The 18,824-nt window shown below is 46.4% G+C and overlaps 1 protein-coding gene and 1 non-coding gene across 3 annotated transcripts in view; both read left to right on the top strand.

Annotated features, from left to right (window-relative positions):
* The window catches only part of Lnx2 (ligand of numb-protein X 2), a 59,749-nt gene extending 42,373 nt beyond the window's left edge, over positions 1 to 17,376 (top strand). For both annotated transcript variants that reach the window (XM_005344703.3, XM_026788796.1), the window contains exons 3-10: positions 2,126 to 2,367; positions 3,228 to 3,427; positions 7,478 to 7,846; positions 9,314 to 9,454; positions 10,728 to 10,905; positions 12,591 to 12,822; positions 14,766 to 14,924; positions 15,657 to 17,376. In XM_005344703.3, the coding sequence (XP_005344760.1) occupies positions 2,126 to 2,367; positions 3,228 to 3,427; positions 7,478 to 7,846; positions 9,314 to 9,454; positions 10,728 to 10,905; positions 12,591 to 12,822; positions 14,766 to 14,924; positions 15,657 to 15,792 (1,657 nt within the window). In that variant the 3' untranslated portion in view covers positions 15,793 to 17,376. The remainder of the gene's footprint in view (positions 1 to 2,125; positions 2,368 to 3,227; positions 3,428 to 7,477; positions 7,847 to 9,313; positions 9,455 to 10,727; positions 10,906 to 12,590; positions 12,823 to 14,765; positions 14,925 to 15,656) is intronic.
* LOC113458293 lies at positions 9,714 to 9,874 on the top strand. Its single transcript, XR_003378684.1, has one exon. It is a non-coding gene; the product is annotated as a U1 spliceosomal RNA (small nuclear RNA).
* Positions 17,377 to 18,824: the final 1,448 nt, after the last annotated feature.

Below are 18,824 nucleotides of genomic sequence, written 5' to 3'. Positions count from 1 at the left end.
TTCCTTCCTTCCCCTCCCCTAAGATTTCTGGCTACCTTCTCATGGCCTCTTTTTACTGCCATGACCTACATATACATGGGATTCTACATGGAAGAGAAAATGCACAGGGTTTGTCTTTCTGCATACGGCTTACTTCACATTATGATCTTAGTTCCATCTATTTTCCTGCAGATGTCATGATTTCAATGTTTTATGTCTGAATAAAATGTCATTATTTGTACATACTATTTCCTTTATTCATCATTGATGGCTGTCTAGGCTGGTTCTGTGTGGATCTCTGAGTTCAAGGCCAGCCTGGGCTACAAACAAGAGCTAGTTCCAGGACAGGCTCCAAAGCTATAGAGAAACCCTGTCTCGAAAAAACAAAAAAAAAGAGGGGTGTCTCTGGGTTCCGTTTTTCACTTGTTGTTTTTGTTGGTTTGTGTGTGTGTGTGTGTGTGTTGTTTTGTTTTGTTTTAGGCACCTCAATACCAACCCCCACTGTGACTGCACAAATTTGCATTCTCAGAAGCAGCAAATCAAAAGCCCCTCTTTTTCCACCCCCTTCCCGGTGTCCCCACTTGTTTTCTTGGTGGAAGCCATTTCCAGTTAGTTGAGAAGGAATCCCATGTTCCATGAGGGTGCTCAACACTGTTTTTGAGTAATAATGGCCATTTGTGTTTGTCCTGTGGGAACTACCTATTATTTTCATCAGCCCATTTATTCTTCGATGACTTAAGAGTTTGCTCTTTAATTTTTGCAGTTACTCATGTATTCTAAATATGAATCACCTATCTTACGTGTTCTTGGTGACGATGTTTTCCCCATTCTGTAGGCTCCTCCTCACTCTGCCTCCTCTGTGGGGAGAAGCTTTCTAATCCAGTGCAATCACATTCGTCAGCCCTTGAGTTTACGGAACTCAAATCTGAGCCCAGCTTTTCAGTCATGACACTTTATTGCCTCCACTTCAAGGTAGCTTTCAAATGTGTCTCCAATGAATCCACATCTTTGACAAAGGTCCTGTATTCCTTGATCTCATTTTCAAAAATACTTGCCAGGTGTTTTCAATAGTCCCTGGAGTATTGTGCAGCTGTGCAGAAGGGAGACTCAGCTGTGTCCCTCCATCACAGGGTGTAGGGAACAAGAACTAAGAGAAAAAGAAAGTGGTGCGCTTCCATAATTATCTTTTTAAAAACTTGGAAGCAGAGTTGGAAGTTAAAAAAAAAAAAAAGAGTTTATTTCTGGGGGAAATGTCCTGCTTTATGGCTTGGGCAGCTTTCCATTTTAACGGAATCTGTTCTGTTCTTTGAGGTGGTGCAAATGTTGGAGTTTTTAAACATTGTCATTGAATGCCAGACTGTGAGCTCAAGTGTGTGGTTGGTGTGTCTGTGGCCCTTCCCTGACTCAGTGTCTTCCCTTCTGCATCCACTTTTGCCGTGTCCAGTCAGGGCATCAGGTGAGAGGCGTGTGCGTGTGCTCTGGCCTGCTTCCCAGAAGGCCAGCAAGGGGAGCTTTGCTTAAGAGTCGTTGGTCTTGAGTTTAAATGTACCTCTACCCGGAATTCGCTTAAATAAAGCAGGATAGCAGTTCTTTCAGCTCACAGAGCATATCTTAAGGTTCTCATTTTACAGGCGAGGCAATCCATTTCGTCTCCTGTGTTTAACAAAGGCAGATTGGCTGGGCCTTGACTGGGCCTTGCTGCAAGTTGTCAAGCTTCCTGTGTCTACTTGTCTGCCGAGTGTGGAGAGGCCCAGTGGCACAGTCATATGAAGAAGGCTGCAGATTGCCACTCCCAGCTGAGACATCTGGCCTGTAAAAATCGCTGTTGATGCAGATTTCACACTCATTCTTTCATACAGACAGCCATGACTCTTGGGGTGTTTCCAGGTGACTAGTGTCTACAAGTATTGGGATTTGACTGATGTTGTCTTCATGTCTTTCCTGAGTCTGCCTGCCAGGTAAAGTAGTGAGGACTTAGTCTGGACAGAGATTAGGAGCTGCACTGCGGCTGCTTTGGGCTCTTTTGGTGCATGAGCAGTTGCCGTGCAGTTGTTAGGGTATACACTGTTAATTAAGCACACCCTCACCCTCAGTCCCACCCAGCGCTTCCTTTCCAAACCATCTGAAAACCACCTGCTGTTTGTAGGTGTCCTGGAGCCCGTCACCGGAGAGTTGACCTAGAGAGAAGGAAAACTAGCCAAACTCAGACACAGATTGAAGGTGAAACTGGATCCGCTGTACTAGATCCTCCTGGCACCTGCCCCCCAGAAGTGGACTGCCTGGGCACTGTGCCTGCAGAGCGAAACTTGACACCTGCCCCTCTTCCTGTGTGGCCTGAGGAGTCCGGCCTGGACAACCCTGCCTTCGAGGAGAGTGCTACCGCTGACTGTAAGTGCGGCTTACCCTGTCTGTCTTAGTTGTCTCCCTTGCCTTCCTCCCCTCCTTCTGACATCCTGTCTAAAGGGTTGCACTGGAGTACGCTTTGCATGCCACGCCATCCGCCCTTTGTACCGTGCAGCTCTAGCTGGCTGCAGTCTGGAAATAAAGGAGTCTTAACCTGGAGGAAGACGGTCCTCCCTCCTTCCCTACTGCAGAAATGCTCCTGCATCAACAGCAAACCACAAAGGCAACAACTCAAGTAGTCACTATTCCCAAACACTGTATGTTAAGTAAAGTTGGTGTTTGTAACATGAGAACGCTTAAAAAAAAAATCTAAGCCCTGAAAGATGACAGCTCAGACAGTTCCAGTGTGACTGGGAATACATCACCAAGTCATCCACACCCTTGCTTTGGGTACACGTGCTCACACACACACAAAGGCCAGGGTGGCAGTCCACTTACTGGTAGACCTCATTTTCTCTTAGAAGCCGTAAGTCACCCTCCATGTTCATAGAGTTCCTGACACATCTGCGATGTTTTCACCCCTTAAGGCGCAGTGCAGCTGTGGCCTTCCTCAGCTCCTCTTGGCTCCCCCAAACCACAGTTTTCTTTCTGCAGCCTTGCATGATCTGTGCTTGGTTCATGGCCGTGGCATCTCATCACTGAGAGCATGGTGGCTTTCTGTTAATGTGTGCTCCCTGGTGACCCAGTACATAGTAATTTTTTATTGGTGGTTACAGAGCACTTGTGGAAGAAGAGAGTGTGGCTAGTTTTAACAGCGTTTTTTAGGTCAGTCATTGTTCACCTACAGGATCCTACTGAGCCGGAGAGAATCTGAACATATACACTGTTCTTGTTTCACTTGGCAGCTGTACAACAGCCACTTAGTTTACCAGAAGGGGAGATCACCACCATTGAGATCCACCGCTCTAACCCATACATCCAGTTAGGAATCAGCATCGTGGGCGGCAATGAGACACCACTGATCAATATTGTCATCCAGGAAGTCTACCGGGATGGGGTCATCGCCAGAGATGGAAGACTCCTCGCTGGAGACCAGATTCTTCAGGTAACACTAACCACTCTATTGGTTTGTTCCTTTTTGTTTTACAACTAAGACAATTGTGATGGTATAGAGCCCGGACTATACAAAAGTTGGTTTTGCTGGATGGATGGATGGATGGATGGATGGATGGATGGATGGATGGATGGATGGATTGAATTGAGACTAGGTAGCTCTGACTGGCCTAGACCCTGATATGTAGACCAGGCTGGCTTCAAACTCATAGAGATTTACCTGTCTTTGCCTCCTGGGTGCTGGGGTGAAAAGTGTATACCACCATACCCAGCTATTTTCATTTTAATTTTGTTATGCTTTGTTTTTTGAGTCAGGCTCTTACTATGTAGCCCAGGCTGGCCTAAAATTCTGTTACCCAGGCTGGCCTTAACCTCTCAAGTGCTGAGGTTGCAGGTGGGGCCATCACACCCAGCTAATAGCTTTGCTCTTTGTGTGTGCAGAACAGGTCAGGGATTGTGTGTCATTTGCTTTATTTCTTCCCGGTGCTAATTTTCTTCTCTCCCTTGAATTATCAGTCCTATGTGTGACTGGGCACTTGGTACAGGGCTCTCTGGGCTTGTTTGACACTGACACTTCTGACTTGGACTCCTGCTGGCTCTTCTAGGGACACCATTGAGCAGGCTAGATGTTTCTTTCTTATTGGTTTATCGTGCCCAGTTTTCCATCCATCTCTTCCCCGCATGTCTGATTGACCCCTCTGTTTATTGCTGGCTAGAATGTGACGACAGACCCGCACAGCCCTTGTCACTGGTGATATTCTTTCTTCTCATCATCCTGGGGAGTCTGTGCCCGCGCTAGGCAAGCACCGTCCCACTGAGCTACAATTCAGCCTGAGGTAAAGACGTTTGTAGCACAGGTGCAGGTGGGAACTCTTGCTCCTGATTTCCTGCTAGTATCCATCTCCAGGATTTCAGTCAGCCCTCTCGCTGTCCTCCCTTCAGGACCCCAAAAGCACTAACTTAGGACCAGGCATTTTTTTTATTAGAAGGCATTGCGGAAAGGATGGAGACAGTAAGCATGCTCTTTCACAGAACCGGGGTCTGAAGGAACACTGTCCTGGGCATTTGAGTCACTGAGATAAGAAAAGAAAAAATTGGGTGTGGGGGGAATAGTTTCTAGGAGAAAAATACAAACAAGGGAAAAACCACCTTCTCAGAGCCCAAGCACAAGGGCCCTTCTCGTCCCTCTTCAGTCCTCCACCGTGATCTGCCGAGGCCTCCCACCTCCCTGTTCCCTGCTTCCTCTCTAGTCTAGGCCTTCACCACTTCATTCCCATCCAGTGCCGCACTCCCTCACTGTCCTGTCTCCCGCTCTCCTCCCAGGAATCCAGCTTGTTCACGTCAGGGTAGCGCCGCCGCTGTAACCACGTTTGCCAAGGACAGTCAAGTCTGGGCCCAGGTGCTTCGTGAAGCCTCACTTCTTAATAGGATCTCCTTCCTAACATTCTGTCCCTTTCCTGCCATGCTCCCGGCACCATACTAGCTACTGGGGACACATTTCAAAGTGAAAGTCTGTCCTGCTCTCATAGAATGCCCCTGCCCCTGGAAGAGCTGGGCATGCCAGCGTTCCTGCGGGAAGCCAGCTCGTGCCCAGCCTGCTCCAGTCTTACTTTCTCACCTACAAACTGTCCAGCCAAACACCCCCCACACTGATCCCGCTCACTGGGGTCACACTTGTTGAGGAAATCCACCGCAGTAAGAAAGGTAGCCCAGTGTGACAGAGAGGTTCTGGGCCGACAGAAGAGTGAGCTTGGCTATGACAGACAGCCTGTTGAGACTACCCACCTCCTGGAGCAGGACAAAGCAGGTCGGGCCAGGCTGCAGGGCAGCAGGATTGGGATTTTCGCTGGAGGTCCTTGGCCCTGGTGTGTCCAGCCGCTTGACCACATGTTGCTTTCTTTTTAAGTCCCACGCCCCAAACCCTTTCAGGGCCACTGGTATGGCTGAGACACCCTGAACTTCCCACTGTTTTTGAAATTCAGTTTCTGGTCTATGGTTTCTGTGTGCTGTATCTTTGCTGTTGTTTATGTGGGGTCTCTGGCTGCACAAGGCTGGCAGCACTTTGAGGACTCGTGCCTGCATTCCTCGGTTCCTAACCTGTTCCCCAGGCTCACCCCTCCCTGGCATCCTGACTCTTCGGTCTCTACAGCAGCCCTTGTGCTGTTCCTGCTCCTCATCTGGCCTTTCTAACAGTAATTTAAGTGTATATATCTGTCTTTTTTGCTTTCTAACCCAGTGTACCAGTTTGAAAATCCCATGCCGTAAGGGCTACACCGTGCTTTTGTATTAGTAGACATGCGGCCAACAGGAGTATATTTTTCCACATAAAAAATGGTTCATATTGAAACACACACACACACGCAATCACGTATTCAGTGAAGTAGCATCTTTACAAAGGGAACCCATGTTCTCATGGCTTTATGTACTCTTCAGAGACTCAAATGCAGCCTTTTGAGCAATTTTAGAGGAAAAAAATGCTGCTCTTTATAAATTATGTCAGTAGTATTAAAAGTGATACAGAGTTTAGAACATTAAAAATAAATATTTTTAGTTTGAGCAGAAACATCAGTGATTTACATCGCGTTGGTTAACAACAAAAACCATAGTCAAAATACGTGCTTGTTTACCATTTGTGCTCTTTTTTACAAAATCGAGAAACAGTATGTTACAGTCTGCTTTCCTTGGAGTTCACTGACAACCATGCATTCATGGAGAATGTGCCTTTTCATAGTTGAGTATCCCCATCCTGCTCTACAGAGAAAGTAGGCTGCATGCTTGCATACTTCTGGAGCACAGAGCTGTGTTTCAGCCAGGCATTGTGTCCTTTGTGACTGTCTGAAGATGCAGAATGTGAACATGGCAATAGTCTGCTCTCAGCTGGACAGCTGAGATGATGATGGGCCCGCGAGTGCTGGCAGCCTGGTTTTCTGGAAGATGCCTTGGCGTTCTGGTCTCGGACTACCGTCAGTTATCTGTCAAAGCCCACATGAACACTAAAAACATGGAAGAATAGTAAGCTCGTGCATGATGCCTGCAGATTTGATGACTGGATTTTAAAAGGTGTCCATAGACAAAATTCAAGGTAGTATTGGTCAAACCTATCAAACCCAGAAAATAAGCAAAACAAAAAAAGCAACTCAAATCCAGAAAAAAAGAAAGAACTGTCCGTCTCCGATATTTAAGAAGGGGAAGGCTTGGTTAATGTAAACTTGTTGAAGAGTCGGAGGATTCCAGGTGATCACACATTCCTAACGCAGAGCTGTCTCATTAGAGATGCTCTGTGAGCAATGGTTTTATCTCAGATGGATTCAAAGAGCTCTAATTGTGATAAATAGGAAAATTATGCCCAGCTCCTAGGTGGATAATTGAAGCCGGACTATTTTCCTAAGTGATGTTGCGTGTTCAAAGATCAGTCATTGTAATTGTATCAAGGCTGTACATTCTAATGAGACATGAATATTGAATTACACTCAGCATATTAAATATGTATTATATGTGTATGTTGATAATTAGAATGGACTTGTAATTACATACTTTAAAAGTCACTCAGAATATGTAACTTTTTAAGAAATGAAACCATTTATTTTGTCTATCGTAAGTGTGCTTCATTAGGGAAAGCAGCTTTGAAATCCAGAGGAACCTGAGCCTGCGAGCCATGAGAGCTGTGCTAGCTGCAGGCTTGCCCTGGCATGATGCCGCCTGCTCCCTCCCACCCTGGTCCTGTGAAGAAGTGTCAGCCCCAGAGGAGCGGGTGTTGGAAGAGTGCCCTGTTCCCCTGAGGTTATCAATATCTAGCAGCGCCAAAGACTCTAACGTCAACACTCAGGTTCCTACTACTCCTCCGCACTGTGCTGCTAGTTCATTTTTAAATTCTATGCTATAGAAACCTTTAGAGTGGTTTTCTTTGTAGGTAAGGGGTCCCTGCATTTTCTCCATGTTGACTTTTTTTAGATATGTCATGTAGACATTTCTGCAAGTGAGGAAAATAAGATTTTGTCATGCATCGGTCATAGGAGTTTTGTTTGTTCATTTGATGTTTCAGGTCAATAACTATGATATCAGCAATGTGTCCCATAACTATGCCCGGGCCGTGCTTTCCCAGCCCTGCAGCACACTGCATCTCACCGTGCTGCGGGAGAGGCGCTTCGGCAGCCGAGCAAACAACCATGCGGACGGCAGCGCACCTCGGGATGAGGTCTTCCAAGTGCTGCTGCACAAACGCGACTCGGCGGAGCAGCTGGGGATTAAATTAGTCCGAAGGACAGATGAGCCAGGCGTTTTTATTCTTGACCTTCTGGAAGGGGGGCTGGCAGCTCAGGATGGCAGGCTCAACAGTAATGACCGGGTACTGGCCATCAATGGACATGACCTGAAGCATGGGACCCCAGAGCTGGCCGCCCAGATCATTCAGGTAAACAATGCCCAACACTGGCCCTGGATCGTCAGTCACACAGCTGTCTCTGTTTTCATTGGCAAATAAGAATTCCAGGGTCACCGATGTTTCTTTGGAAAATCACACATGGTTCCAGAAAGTCTTCAGAATCCACACTGCTATATATAACTTCCCCAAATAGAACTGTGTTTGTTAGGGTTCTTTTGCTGTTGTTGACTTTTGCTTTCCTGAAACCTGTGTCCCCGAGTACTTTGGCTTCTGTTTGTGCAGTGTAGGCACCACGGCTTTACCTCTTTCAGGAGAGCAAGGGTTTACCTCAGCCAGTAAGCTTGTCAGAGTAGCTCTCAAGGAAAGTTGCAATGCAGATTTGGGGCTCTGAGGTGTTAACAGCAATGACAGTGAGTGTGCACTGTAAGGAAACCCCAAGTAGCCATTGACACCTCCCACAGCATGGTGAAGTCATCAGAGCTGTAAATGCCAGGATTCTAATTGTCACCTCAGCATTTACCTGTTGAACCCTGGAGATGCAGCCAAAGTGATGAATGATTAATGTATAGTATTAAAGTTGGCTTTCACTTGCTTTCCAGTTGAAGAGCCAAAACTGAAGTAAATTATTATATGTTATGTGTGTGTGCGTGTGTGTGTGCGTGCGTGTGTGTGCACGTGCACGTGTGTGTGTGTGTGCGTGCGTGTGTGTGTGCCTGTGTGTGCATGTGTTTGCGTGTGTGTGTGCGCGTGCATGTGTGTGTGTGTGCGTGTGTGTGCATGTGTGCACGCCATCCATGGTGCATGTGGAGATCAGAGGACAGCTCTGTAGTTAGCTCTCTTCCACTATGGAGGCCCCAGGGATTGAACTTAGATCATCGGACATGGCAGTGAGTGCCTTTACCCTCTGAGCCACCTTTCCAGCCCAGAAAAGAGTTTCTTAGCATCATTCATTTTAATCACAAAGAAGGTTTTTACTTCTTACCATGGTTCCTTAAAGCTGGCTGTCAGTTTCTGTAGGAGAACCGGTCAAGGCGGAGGTTTGTGGTGATGACCGAGGAAAAGCACCGGGTGTCAGATGTACTTTAGAGAACATGACTTTGTATATAATATATGTATGAACCTTTATGTTTAAACACACACAGCAGACCACAAGCCTCCAAATATTTAACTCTTAAAGACGTGTGTGTGTGTCAGTGTCAGAGGTTTGAAAACATTAGCCTGTGACCTTTTTCCTGCCACCAGTTAGTGACTATCCAGATGAGGCTTTGGTGCAGTGACTAAGACATCCATAGATAGTGTCTCAGGCATTGTCTACTTAGAGCATTTATGGGACTGAGTCAGGAGCCTCTAGCTTGTGTTACTTAATAAGAACCTGCTTCAATGAGAAGGGGAGGGAGAGAGGAGGGAAGAGGGGAGGGGAGGGGAAGGAATTCCACTTGAGATCTCTAAGCCACAAACATCATCTGTGATGGGTAGTAATGAATGTGTCTTCTCCAGGCCAGCGGAGAGAGAGTGAATTTGACAATTGCCAGAGTGGGGAAACCGCAGCCCAGCAATGGCACCCGTGAAGCAGGAGCACACAGCATCAGCCAGCAGCATACACAGCCTCCTGCTCACAGCCGCCCAAGCTCACACAAGGTGAGGACGCCCCCTCCTTTAGTTCGCATCACCCTCTCCTAGTTACAGCCTGAGAAGATGGGCTGAAATGCAGGCTGTCATGCTGTTGAGAGCCCTAGGTGTTTGGGGTGTGAAGCCTGAGAGTGGCCTCTGTAGTTTCTTGTCAGGGAGACTTCCTCGGTGAAGTGATTGACAAGAAGTGATCTTCCACGTGGAAGTCGGATCTTCTCAGGTTGCATGTTTAAATGTTTTCACTGGTTTTACGGTTAAAAATGCATCATGACTTACCTGGCAGGGGAGATGCCATGATCATGAAGGTGGTTTTCCCAGGGCGAGACTTCTCCATTGTTCTCAGGATGTGCCGACCCCAGAGATTTCCCCAAATGCGGGAAACTCGACTGCATAATTTGTGGTGGGGGACTGCATTCACGCTCTCCTCTGTTTAAAAAAACACATCATGAAAACGTGATTAAATCCATGGTTAGCAGTTAGGCCAGCAGTGACAGAATTAGCTATAAGAACACTGAATCGAGGCATCATAAGCTTTGACAGGCACACAATAGCATGTGCTATTATGGTATTAAAATCCCTATCTTTTGGGCATTTTAAAGTGTGGTGGTACACATCTTTAATCCCACAACTCAGGAGGCAGAAAGAAGCAGATCTCAGTGAGTTCAAGGCCAGCCTGGTCTACAGAGCAAGTTCCAGGACAGGCTCCAAAGCTACACATAGAAATCCTGTCTCAAAAACAAAAGCAAACAAAAAACCAAAGAGCTATGCACTATTTTCAGTCCTCACTAAGGAGTAGAATATACAATCCCTTTATACCCACCGCCGACCCGTCACCTTGTTTAGCCTGTTTTCACCCCATCTTTTCCTCTTTCCCTGTGCAGGACTGTAGTAATAGGAGCGGCGGGGCTGCGTCCCGGCACCCGGCCGCCCACATGGCTAGCTCTACCCGAAATAATTACACGGACACTGTGTTCATTTAATCACCGCTTGGCCCTTTAGCTCTAGCCCTTACTGGCTAATTCTGATATCCCAATCAACCCATCTCTAATAATCTGTGAGCACCGGTCTTAGTGAGCACCGGTCTTACCGGGAGTGTATCTTCCCAGGAGAGGGGAGCATGGCGTCTCTCTGAGGCATCTGCTCCCGGGAGCAGAGCTGTGGAGTCTGACCTCACTTCCTCTTCCTCCCAGCATTCTGCTCTGTTTACTCCTCCCTCCTGTTTTAACCTATCAGGGCAAGCAGCTTCTTTATTTAATTAACCAATGACCTTCCTCCATCACAGGACCTCACGCAGTGTGTCACGTGCCAGGAGAAGCACATCACAGTAAAGAAGGAGCCGCATGAGTCCCTTGGGATGACGGTTGCTGGGGGCAGAGGAAGTAAGAGTGGTGAACTGCCCATCTTTGTGACCAGCGTGCCACCCCATGGCTGCCTTGCACGGGACGGCAGAATCAAAAGAGGTGAGACAGGCTCTTGGAAGATCTGCCGTGCGTCATCTCAAAATTAAGGTCACACTTTTAAAGAGTAATTACTGTGTTTCGTGTTAAACATAACTTTTTAAAATCTTTTGAAGTGTCCTTGCGTAGAAAACATAATATTTTTCTGTGAGGTTAGGAAATTTAACCCTGATGGTAGTTGAAGACCCCGCAGTTGCTCAGACTCTTGGCTTATTTTTATCTTGGAAAAGATCCAGCTTACGGCAGATGAGGCTGAAGGGCCTTCTCACTGGAATACAGCGCTGATTATGATCAGGTGTCAGGGACCTGGGTGATGCTGAGCCGTAGAGGCCCCCGCTGCCCAAGTCTGATGCCCCAAGCTCTATCTCTGGAGATCGAGCTGCAAGGAGACAAGGCTTCAGAAAGTCCTCTCTGACCTCGTGCAGAAGACAAGAGGAAGTAGCGGAGGACAAACTTGATTTTAGAGATTGAGTCCTCATGCCCTTTGTCCCCTCACAACTCTGCTCGCGCATGGAGAGGACATGTAACCGAGCACTGTTGCCATGGTAGAGTCGCTGTCTCTGCTGATGGACCTCATGTGGGGAGGAAATTGGAGCTGAAAGGTTATTTTCCCAGGAACGAAGGCAGGCTCCTCTTCCCCCCTCCCCTCACAAAAGCTAGCACTTGGGAAAGCCCACATGAAAGTAAAAGTCCTGTGACATGTAGTTAGCAGCAGTGTTTTAGGTAACCCACAGAGTGGGAGAAAGCGTTTACAAGTCCTGCGTTCACGTATGGGTACATGGCATATCAAGAAATTGTGAAGAACTTCTCTGACTCAGTAAAAAGATGTAAATTACCTAATTTAAAGACAGAAATCGACATTTCTCCCAAGAAGACCGTGGTATGGAAATGTGCTCGGCGTGGCTGACTGTCAGAGGCAGCGGCCTCAGGCTGCCCTGCAGTGCTCTAAGTCACAGTGGTGCTGCTCCTCGGCCAACTAATGAGCCCAGAGCTGGGGGGGAGTGGGTTGGTTTTTTGGTTTTACAAGACAGGGTTTCTCAGTTTAACAGCCCTGGCTGTCCTGGAACTCACAGAAATTTTCCCGTGTTTACCTCCCCAGTGCTGGGATTAAAGGCATGTGCCACCCCACACAGCCTCTATAGCTCTTTTTCCTTGTGTTACTCAGGAGACCAGCAAACATGTTGTTCCCACTCAAGCAAGGGAAGATGTTCAAGTCATGTTTTATCTCACTAAGTGGCCTGAGGATGGCTGTTCTCAGATCCCAGCATGCATGCCCTCACTGGGGCTCTTTCTGTGTATAAAACTGTGTAATATTGAATAGAATCTGCTAAGGTTATTTCTAAGAGTAAAGGATCAAATAGTTTGGGGATCAGAAAGAACCATAGAGCCCTCTGGAGCTCAAAGAAGAGAAGCAGCGCTCACCCCGTATACAGCTACGAAGGCTAACGATTCAGACTAAGACCTCACAAGGTGCTTCAAGACACAGTCTTTCCCTCTCTAGTCTGACATTATTTTGAGTTTTGAATTGTTTGGAATGTTCTCTGTGCCCTTGGTGGTACAAAAAAAAGCACAAATAAGTAAAAACCCATCCTCATCCCTTCTGAGTTCTTGAAAATGACCTGTTGATTGGTTGGCAAGGGAGAGTCGAGTGGTGCTCACACCGTTCTCTGGTTTCCCCAATGGCACAGGTGACGTGTTGCTGAATATCAACGGCATTGACCTGACCAATCTCAGTCACAGCGAGGCTGTGGCCATGCTAAAAGCCAGCGCTGCGTCTCCAGCCGTCGTCCTCAAAGCCCTGGAAGTCCAGATCATGGAGGAGGCAGCCCAGACCTCAGAGGAGCAGCCAGGCGCTTTCAGTGAGAATGAGTACGACACCAGCTGGTCCCCGTCCTGGGTCATGTGGCTCGGGCTGCCAAGGTATCAAGAGTGCTCTCATCGTCTTACAGGGTGATCTTCTTAACCTTTATCTGTATGTTCCACAGTTAGCTCACCCAGTGGGTGCATCAAATTATAAAAGCAAGTTTTTAGGTAAATTGAATAACATCTAAGCTAAAAAGATTTGTATCTGCTTGTAAAAAGAAGACAATTTTGCCAGATCCCATTAAAGGGGGTTTGGTTTGGTTTTTTTGAAAGGGATAGACTATGTACTTGTCCACATGCAGAGATGGCAGACACACCCCCACACCTGGTTTTTCTATGTGGGTCCTGGCTGTCCAAACTCAGGCCTCATACTTACACTGTAGGCATTTATCCATTGAGCCAACTTTTCGTGAAAAGACAGAATTTGGGGTTTCTAAGGCAGGGTCTCACTCTGTAGCCCAGGCTAGCCAAGAACTTTTGATTGTTTTGTAAAAATGTAGTTAGAACTCAGTCTGTATTGGACTCGGGACACATGACCAGTGACATGTTCTGTGACTGGCTGACGAGGGTCCTGGAGACAGTGGAACCTCCACGGGCACCCCAGGGTGCTGACCTTTCTCTAGACGGCCGATGTTTGGTGTTGAGATAGGAAGAGTATGTGTAACTATGGTTGTTTGTATCTAAAATAATTTAGATTTTCATTATCTATAAAAAGCATTGTGAATCATGTTTAACTATTAGCCAAATATGAGACTGCTGGTTCTTAAATAAAAATAGACCAGAAAATGCACAGTTTCTGAGTCATCTGACTCATGTGGGTGTAACTTACAGTGAGGAGCGTTTACACACAGTGCAGGCCTGGTGACTTTCTGTCCTGTAAGGATAGCAAGAACAAGAATGTCATAGGTATTGAATTTTACTTGTTGATAGCCGAGTTGACTAGCTTGTTCCCATGAATTTTGTTTTGTTTTTCATTGTAAGGCCTAGAATTCATGTCTCATAGACATCGCAGGACCTTATGGAGTGAGGTTATAGTAGCAAAAATGATGTGCATGTTTATCAGTGCATCGAAAGTGGAAATCAGGAGCTAGAGAGATGGCCCAGTGGTTCAAAGTACTTGCTGCTCTTGCAGAAGACCCAGGTTCAATTCCCAGCACCTACATAGCATCTCACAACCATCTCTAACTCCAGGTCCAGAGGATACAACACAGTCTTCCTGGTTTCCACTGACACTGTACATGTATGTGGTACACAAACATAAATGTAGGCGAACACCCATACACATAGAATAAAAGTAAGTCCTTTTTAAAAAACGATGTAAATGGTTGTTATCAAACTGCTGCAGAGCTACAGTCTAAACTAGGGAACCTCACAAACCTTGTTCAGCTGATACCTGGGTCATCCGAGCTTTCTAGAGCAATGGTCTTGTTGACAGGGCCGAAGAGGTTTTGAGACAGCCCAGGCTGTCCTGGAACTCGCCCTGTAGACCCAGACTAGCCTTGAACTTACAGACATCCACCATGGCCAGGTGAGCAGTGGTTCTCAACCTCCCTAACATTGCAACCCTTTAATACAGTTCCTCATGTTGTGGTGACCCCAACCATAAGATTATTTTCATTACTACTTCATAACTGTAATTTTTCTACTGTTGTGAATTGTAATGTAAATACCCTTTGTACCTCTCTGTACTCAGTGCCGGGGTGCGGTTAGTACTAGAATCGCGGTGCTGTGAGGAGTACCAGTCCATGATCTCTGTGCACATTTCTACAGTATAACTGGCAGCCAGGCTGTAGGCTTCCTCTGTGTGTTCATGTCTTCACTTGGCAAGAGAAGCTGGAGGAAGTGAGCCTGTCTAGCGCTGCATCATGCTAGAGAATGGGTTATCAAAATAATAACAGACACAGGTACACAAGCACAAAAGCACTAACTTCTCTACGCCTGTTGTGACAAAGATGGAGAGTGAGAAGCCTCTGTGTCAGCTTTCTCTGTGTCTTTGACAGTGCCCTTCACAGCTGCCATGATATAGTCCTACGAAGAAGCTACTTGGGAAGCTGGGGCTTCAGTATTGTAGGTGGATATGAAGAGAACCACACCAATCAGCCGTTCTTCATTAAAACCATCGTCTTAGGAACCCCTGCTTACTACGATGGGAGACTAAAGTGAGTCTGGTGTTCACTGATGATGTGGGTTGTGTTCTTCGTACTAGAAGATGATCCAGCTCGGGGCTCAGCACTCATGCCTGTGCCGGTTTTGTAAACAGAGTGTTATTTCAGCGAGTGTGTTGCAGAATGGCAGTGCCCTCTGAGCATTCTTGTGCAGGTCTCCTGCCGTCAGATAAATCCACTTTATTTTTCCTGAGGCTCAATGTCTGCCTGACTTTGTGTTCATGGGAGATCCATCAATGGGCAGCCATAGCAGTGAACCAGGGTTGACAGGCGTACCCCTGAGAGCTGTGTGTTTATTTTAGTGCATGTGGACATGAGTGCAGGTACCCATGAAAGCATCAGACCCCTGGAACTGGGGTTATAGACGGTTATGAACTGCTTCATACAGGTGCTGGGAGCCAAGCCCAGGTCCCCAAAGAGCAGCAAATGCTCATACAGTGAGCCATCTCCCTGGCCTTGATTTGGCACTTTTTAGAGAGATGGCCTCACCAAATGAAGTTGTTCTTCATGTCCTTAAGTTCCCACCAGTTATGGGCAAGTTGGCTCAGTTAGTTTTGGTTGGTAAAGGGGAAAGTACTGGCTTAGAAGTTTCCCCAGAGGTGGTAACATTCCTAGCTGCTGACGGCCAACCAGAGCAAAATTGTGATTTTGATGCTAACTCACTGGGCCCGTGTTTGCGATGCCATTGAGATAATGACACTCTGCTTCTGCTTGTGTTTTGTTCAGATGTGGAGACATGATTGTAGCCGTAAATGGCCTGTCGACTGTGGGCATGAGTCACTCTGCTCTGGTCCCCATGCTGAAAGAACAAAGGAACAAGGTCACTCTGACAGTCATTTGCTGGCCCGGCAGCCTCGTATAGAGTCTTGACGTTGGCTTCCAGTCTCGCTTCTTCCTACAGTCTGAAGGAAGTCCCTCTGGTTGTGGCACTTCCACAATCACCCCACGCTTCCTCTCTGCTCAGAGATCAGCCCCCGCTAGTCCCGGGAGCTTACATTTTGAACACACTCAGTGGCCACCCTCTGGGACGGTGCTTGGATCCTCCCAAGACTGTCACCAGCTGGATGGAAGCAGCTTCCTGACCTACAGACGCTAGGTCATGAAATGATTTACATCTGCAATTCCTGCATCAGCAGCAACTTACTGCAGCATTTGCAGCAGCCTTCCTGCCCTGTAAACAGCCCTACAAGTGGCTGCATTTTGGGTTTTGCTCATTTTCCATTGGTGCCAACATTTCAAAACTTTTATACCATTTATAAAACAACTTTTGGGTTGTTTCTACCTTAATTTTCAGTACTTAAATGAAGACATAAGTCTGACACCACTAATGAGATTTCTTTTTAAATAATGTAGAAAATCAAAAATAATGCTATTCAGGGACAGAGCAGCCTGGGAGGTGACTGTCCTCGGCTGGCAGAGCTGCCTTGTCTGCAATGGCCCAGGAGCGTGAAGATTCTTTTCCACAGGAATGCTTTGTTATGTAGGAAAAGTTTGAAGATGTTCTTCTAAAAGTCATTTCTAGAGTTTGTATTTATCAGCAATCTTGTCTGGAGATGTTTCTGTGATTTATGCAATTGAACCAGGTGATTAAGAACATTACTGTGTTAAATGCACACAGCACAGCCAAGTTGGAGAGAAGACTTTAACTTTGTTCCTGTGTGTTTTAGAAGTCCTTAGTTTCCCCAAGAGACCAAAAAGCTCTGTTTTTGTTTTTGTTTTTGTTTTTTTTAAATCTGAAATAGTAGATTTTAGGTGTTAATATCTTCAACTGTTGGTCAGTAAACTTTTTTCTTTTTTTTTTTTGTTTTTTTGTTTGTTTTTTGGTTTTTGTTTTGAAAACTATGTCCTTTATGCAACACAGTCATCCCTTACAAGGCATAATGAGAAAGAAAGTCAGAGGAAAGATATCTTTACCTGGTTAATGTTTATACTTGAAAAGTTTTATTTAGAAACCTAGTTCAAAATCAGAGCTAACTACAAGTGACCTGAGATAAACGGCATTGATAATCAGAATATGGGCTTCTGCATGGCCCTGGGCTGAGCCCACCTCCTTCACAGTCATCGCCGGGCTTTGTATCTGTATCACTGATTGGTCCACTTCAATTTATATTTTTAAAAAAATTTCTTTGTGATAAAGCAACAGTAGTGGCTACTGGCGTCTCCCCCGCCCCTTGGCTTCCCATGGTCACCTTGCTGCCAGCTCACCAGGGAGGGATGCCCGCGTGGACTCTGTAGTGGGACAATCGCCTGTGAAACAATTTGATACTGAAGTGCAATTGATGTGAAGCAATGTTTCCTGCTCCCCAAATACAATTTTGTAATCAACCTTGCTACTTTTGAAAGACTTTGTAAAACTTGTCATTTCTCTGGGGTGGGACCATCCAACAGTATCATAACTGCCACTTTGTTATACATAAAAATATGTCCAACCTGGTGGTCTGGTGAGTATTTGGGGGGGAGGGGAGGGTGCCTTTCAATATTATTTTTCTCATGAAAATCTCTCAGAAAACACTGGCTTTCCATCTGTAAGGAAATTTGTCCGGATCTGTTACTGTTGAAATATTTGCACTTTGTCATTTAAGTGCCTGCAGTTGAATATTTTTGGTTTGTTCTGTGCCTTTAGTTTACACTATTCTAGAATTTTTCAGATTTGTTTAAATAATGGTGTGATAATCATTCTGGATGGAAATAAAAGCCATCCTTTTCAGAGCAGCGCGGCGTTCATTTGAGAGCGGTGTTCTTGTTGGCAGCTGCCAACCTCACTGCTAGCTGCACCTGAGACCCCCACACCCACCTCCCGCTCCCGCAGACAGAACACACCCCGTTGAGCCTGCACCGACTGACTCGCACTTCTCACAGCCACAGGACCTCTGGCGCTGTGCTGTCCAGCGTGTGGCTGTTGAGCCGAAGCCTGGCCATGCAGTGTGCAGAAGTGGCAGCATTGTGGACGCACTGGGTTATATAAACTGCAGTAAGATTAACTTGCATTATTAAGATTGATTTCACCAGTTTCTTTTTTACTTTTTCACATGTGATTTACTAGAAACATTTCGATTAATTTTCGTTACATCGGGAGCCCAGTTGGTGTTTCCTTGCCACAGCATTCACCGTGTCGGGCAGGCCTGGCAGAAGTGTGGCTTCTGTTTCCGCTAATGGTTAAAGCACATGCTCTGGAGGAGATGACCGCCGGGCAGGTGCATTGTCCTCGCACTGAGGATGTGTGCTGTCTGACATTTGGTTCTGTCACACTGAAAGGTGACCTTGCACCTTCCTTTTACAACTGCCCAGTTTCTGATGCAGACATGCATGTTCCCGATGTTCAGCCACCCTGGAAACCTGGGGAACAGCCTGTTGGGCAGTTTTTCTCATGAGCCATTTATGTTTCTCTGGCCTTATAGAAATCCCTAACACTGTGTAGTGGATTATTTTTGGTGCAAAGAGCTCACCCCACTTTGTGACTTTCCTCTTTAAATTTTTATTTGTTTTTGAGACAGGGGTTCTCTGTGTAGCCCAGGCTGCCCTAGAACTCAGAGATCTGCCTCCCGAGTGCCCCACTCCACAGCCATTCTCTTTAACTTTGAAATCCGATGATCATCTGAGTTCTTCATCATAACCCTGACAGATGTGTAACAAACACGTGAGCAGATCCCTTTCTCCCACATCTGCAGGGCTTGGCCTTGCAGGGTTTTTTGATTTGGGGATTTTTTTCTCTTCCATCCCAAGTGTGCTTCCAGTTTCCTCCAAGCATGCCACAGTCTAACTGGTTGGTCTAATCCCCTCCAACAGTCAACTTGGCACAAACTAGAGTTACCTGGGAAGAGGAAGCCTCACCTGAGGAAACACCTCTATGTAGGTTGGCCTTTGGCCATGTCTGTGAAGCATTTTCTTGATTGA

This window comes from Microtus ochrogaster, chromosome 2 (genome assembly GCF_000317375.1).
Source record: "Microtus ochrogaster isolate Prairie Vole_2 chromosome 2, MicOch1.0, whole genome shotgun sequence".
NCBI lineage: Eukaryota > Metazoa > Chordata > Mammalia > Rodentia > Cricetidae > Microtus > Microtus ochrogaster.
The sequence above is the reverse complement of the archived record's forward strand: the minus strand, read 5'-3'. Positions and strand labels throughout refer to the sequence as shown.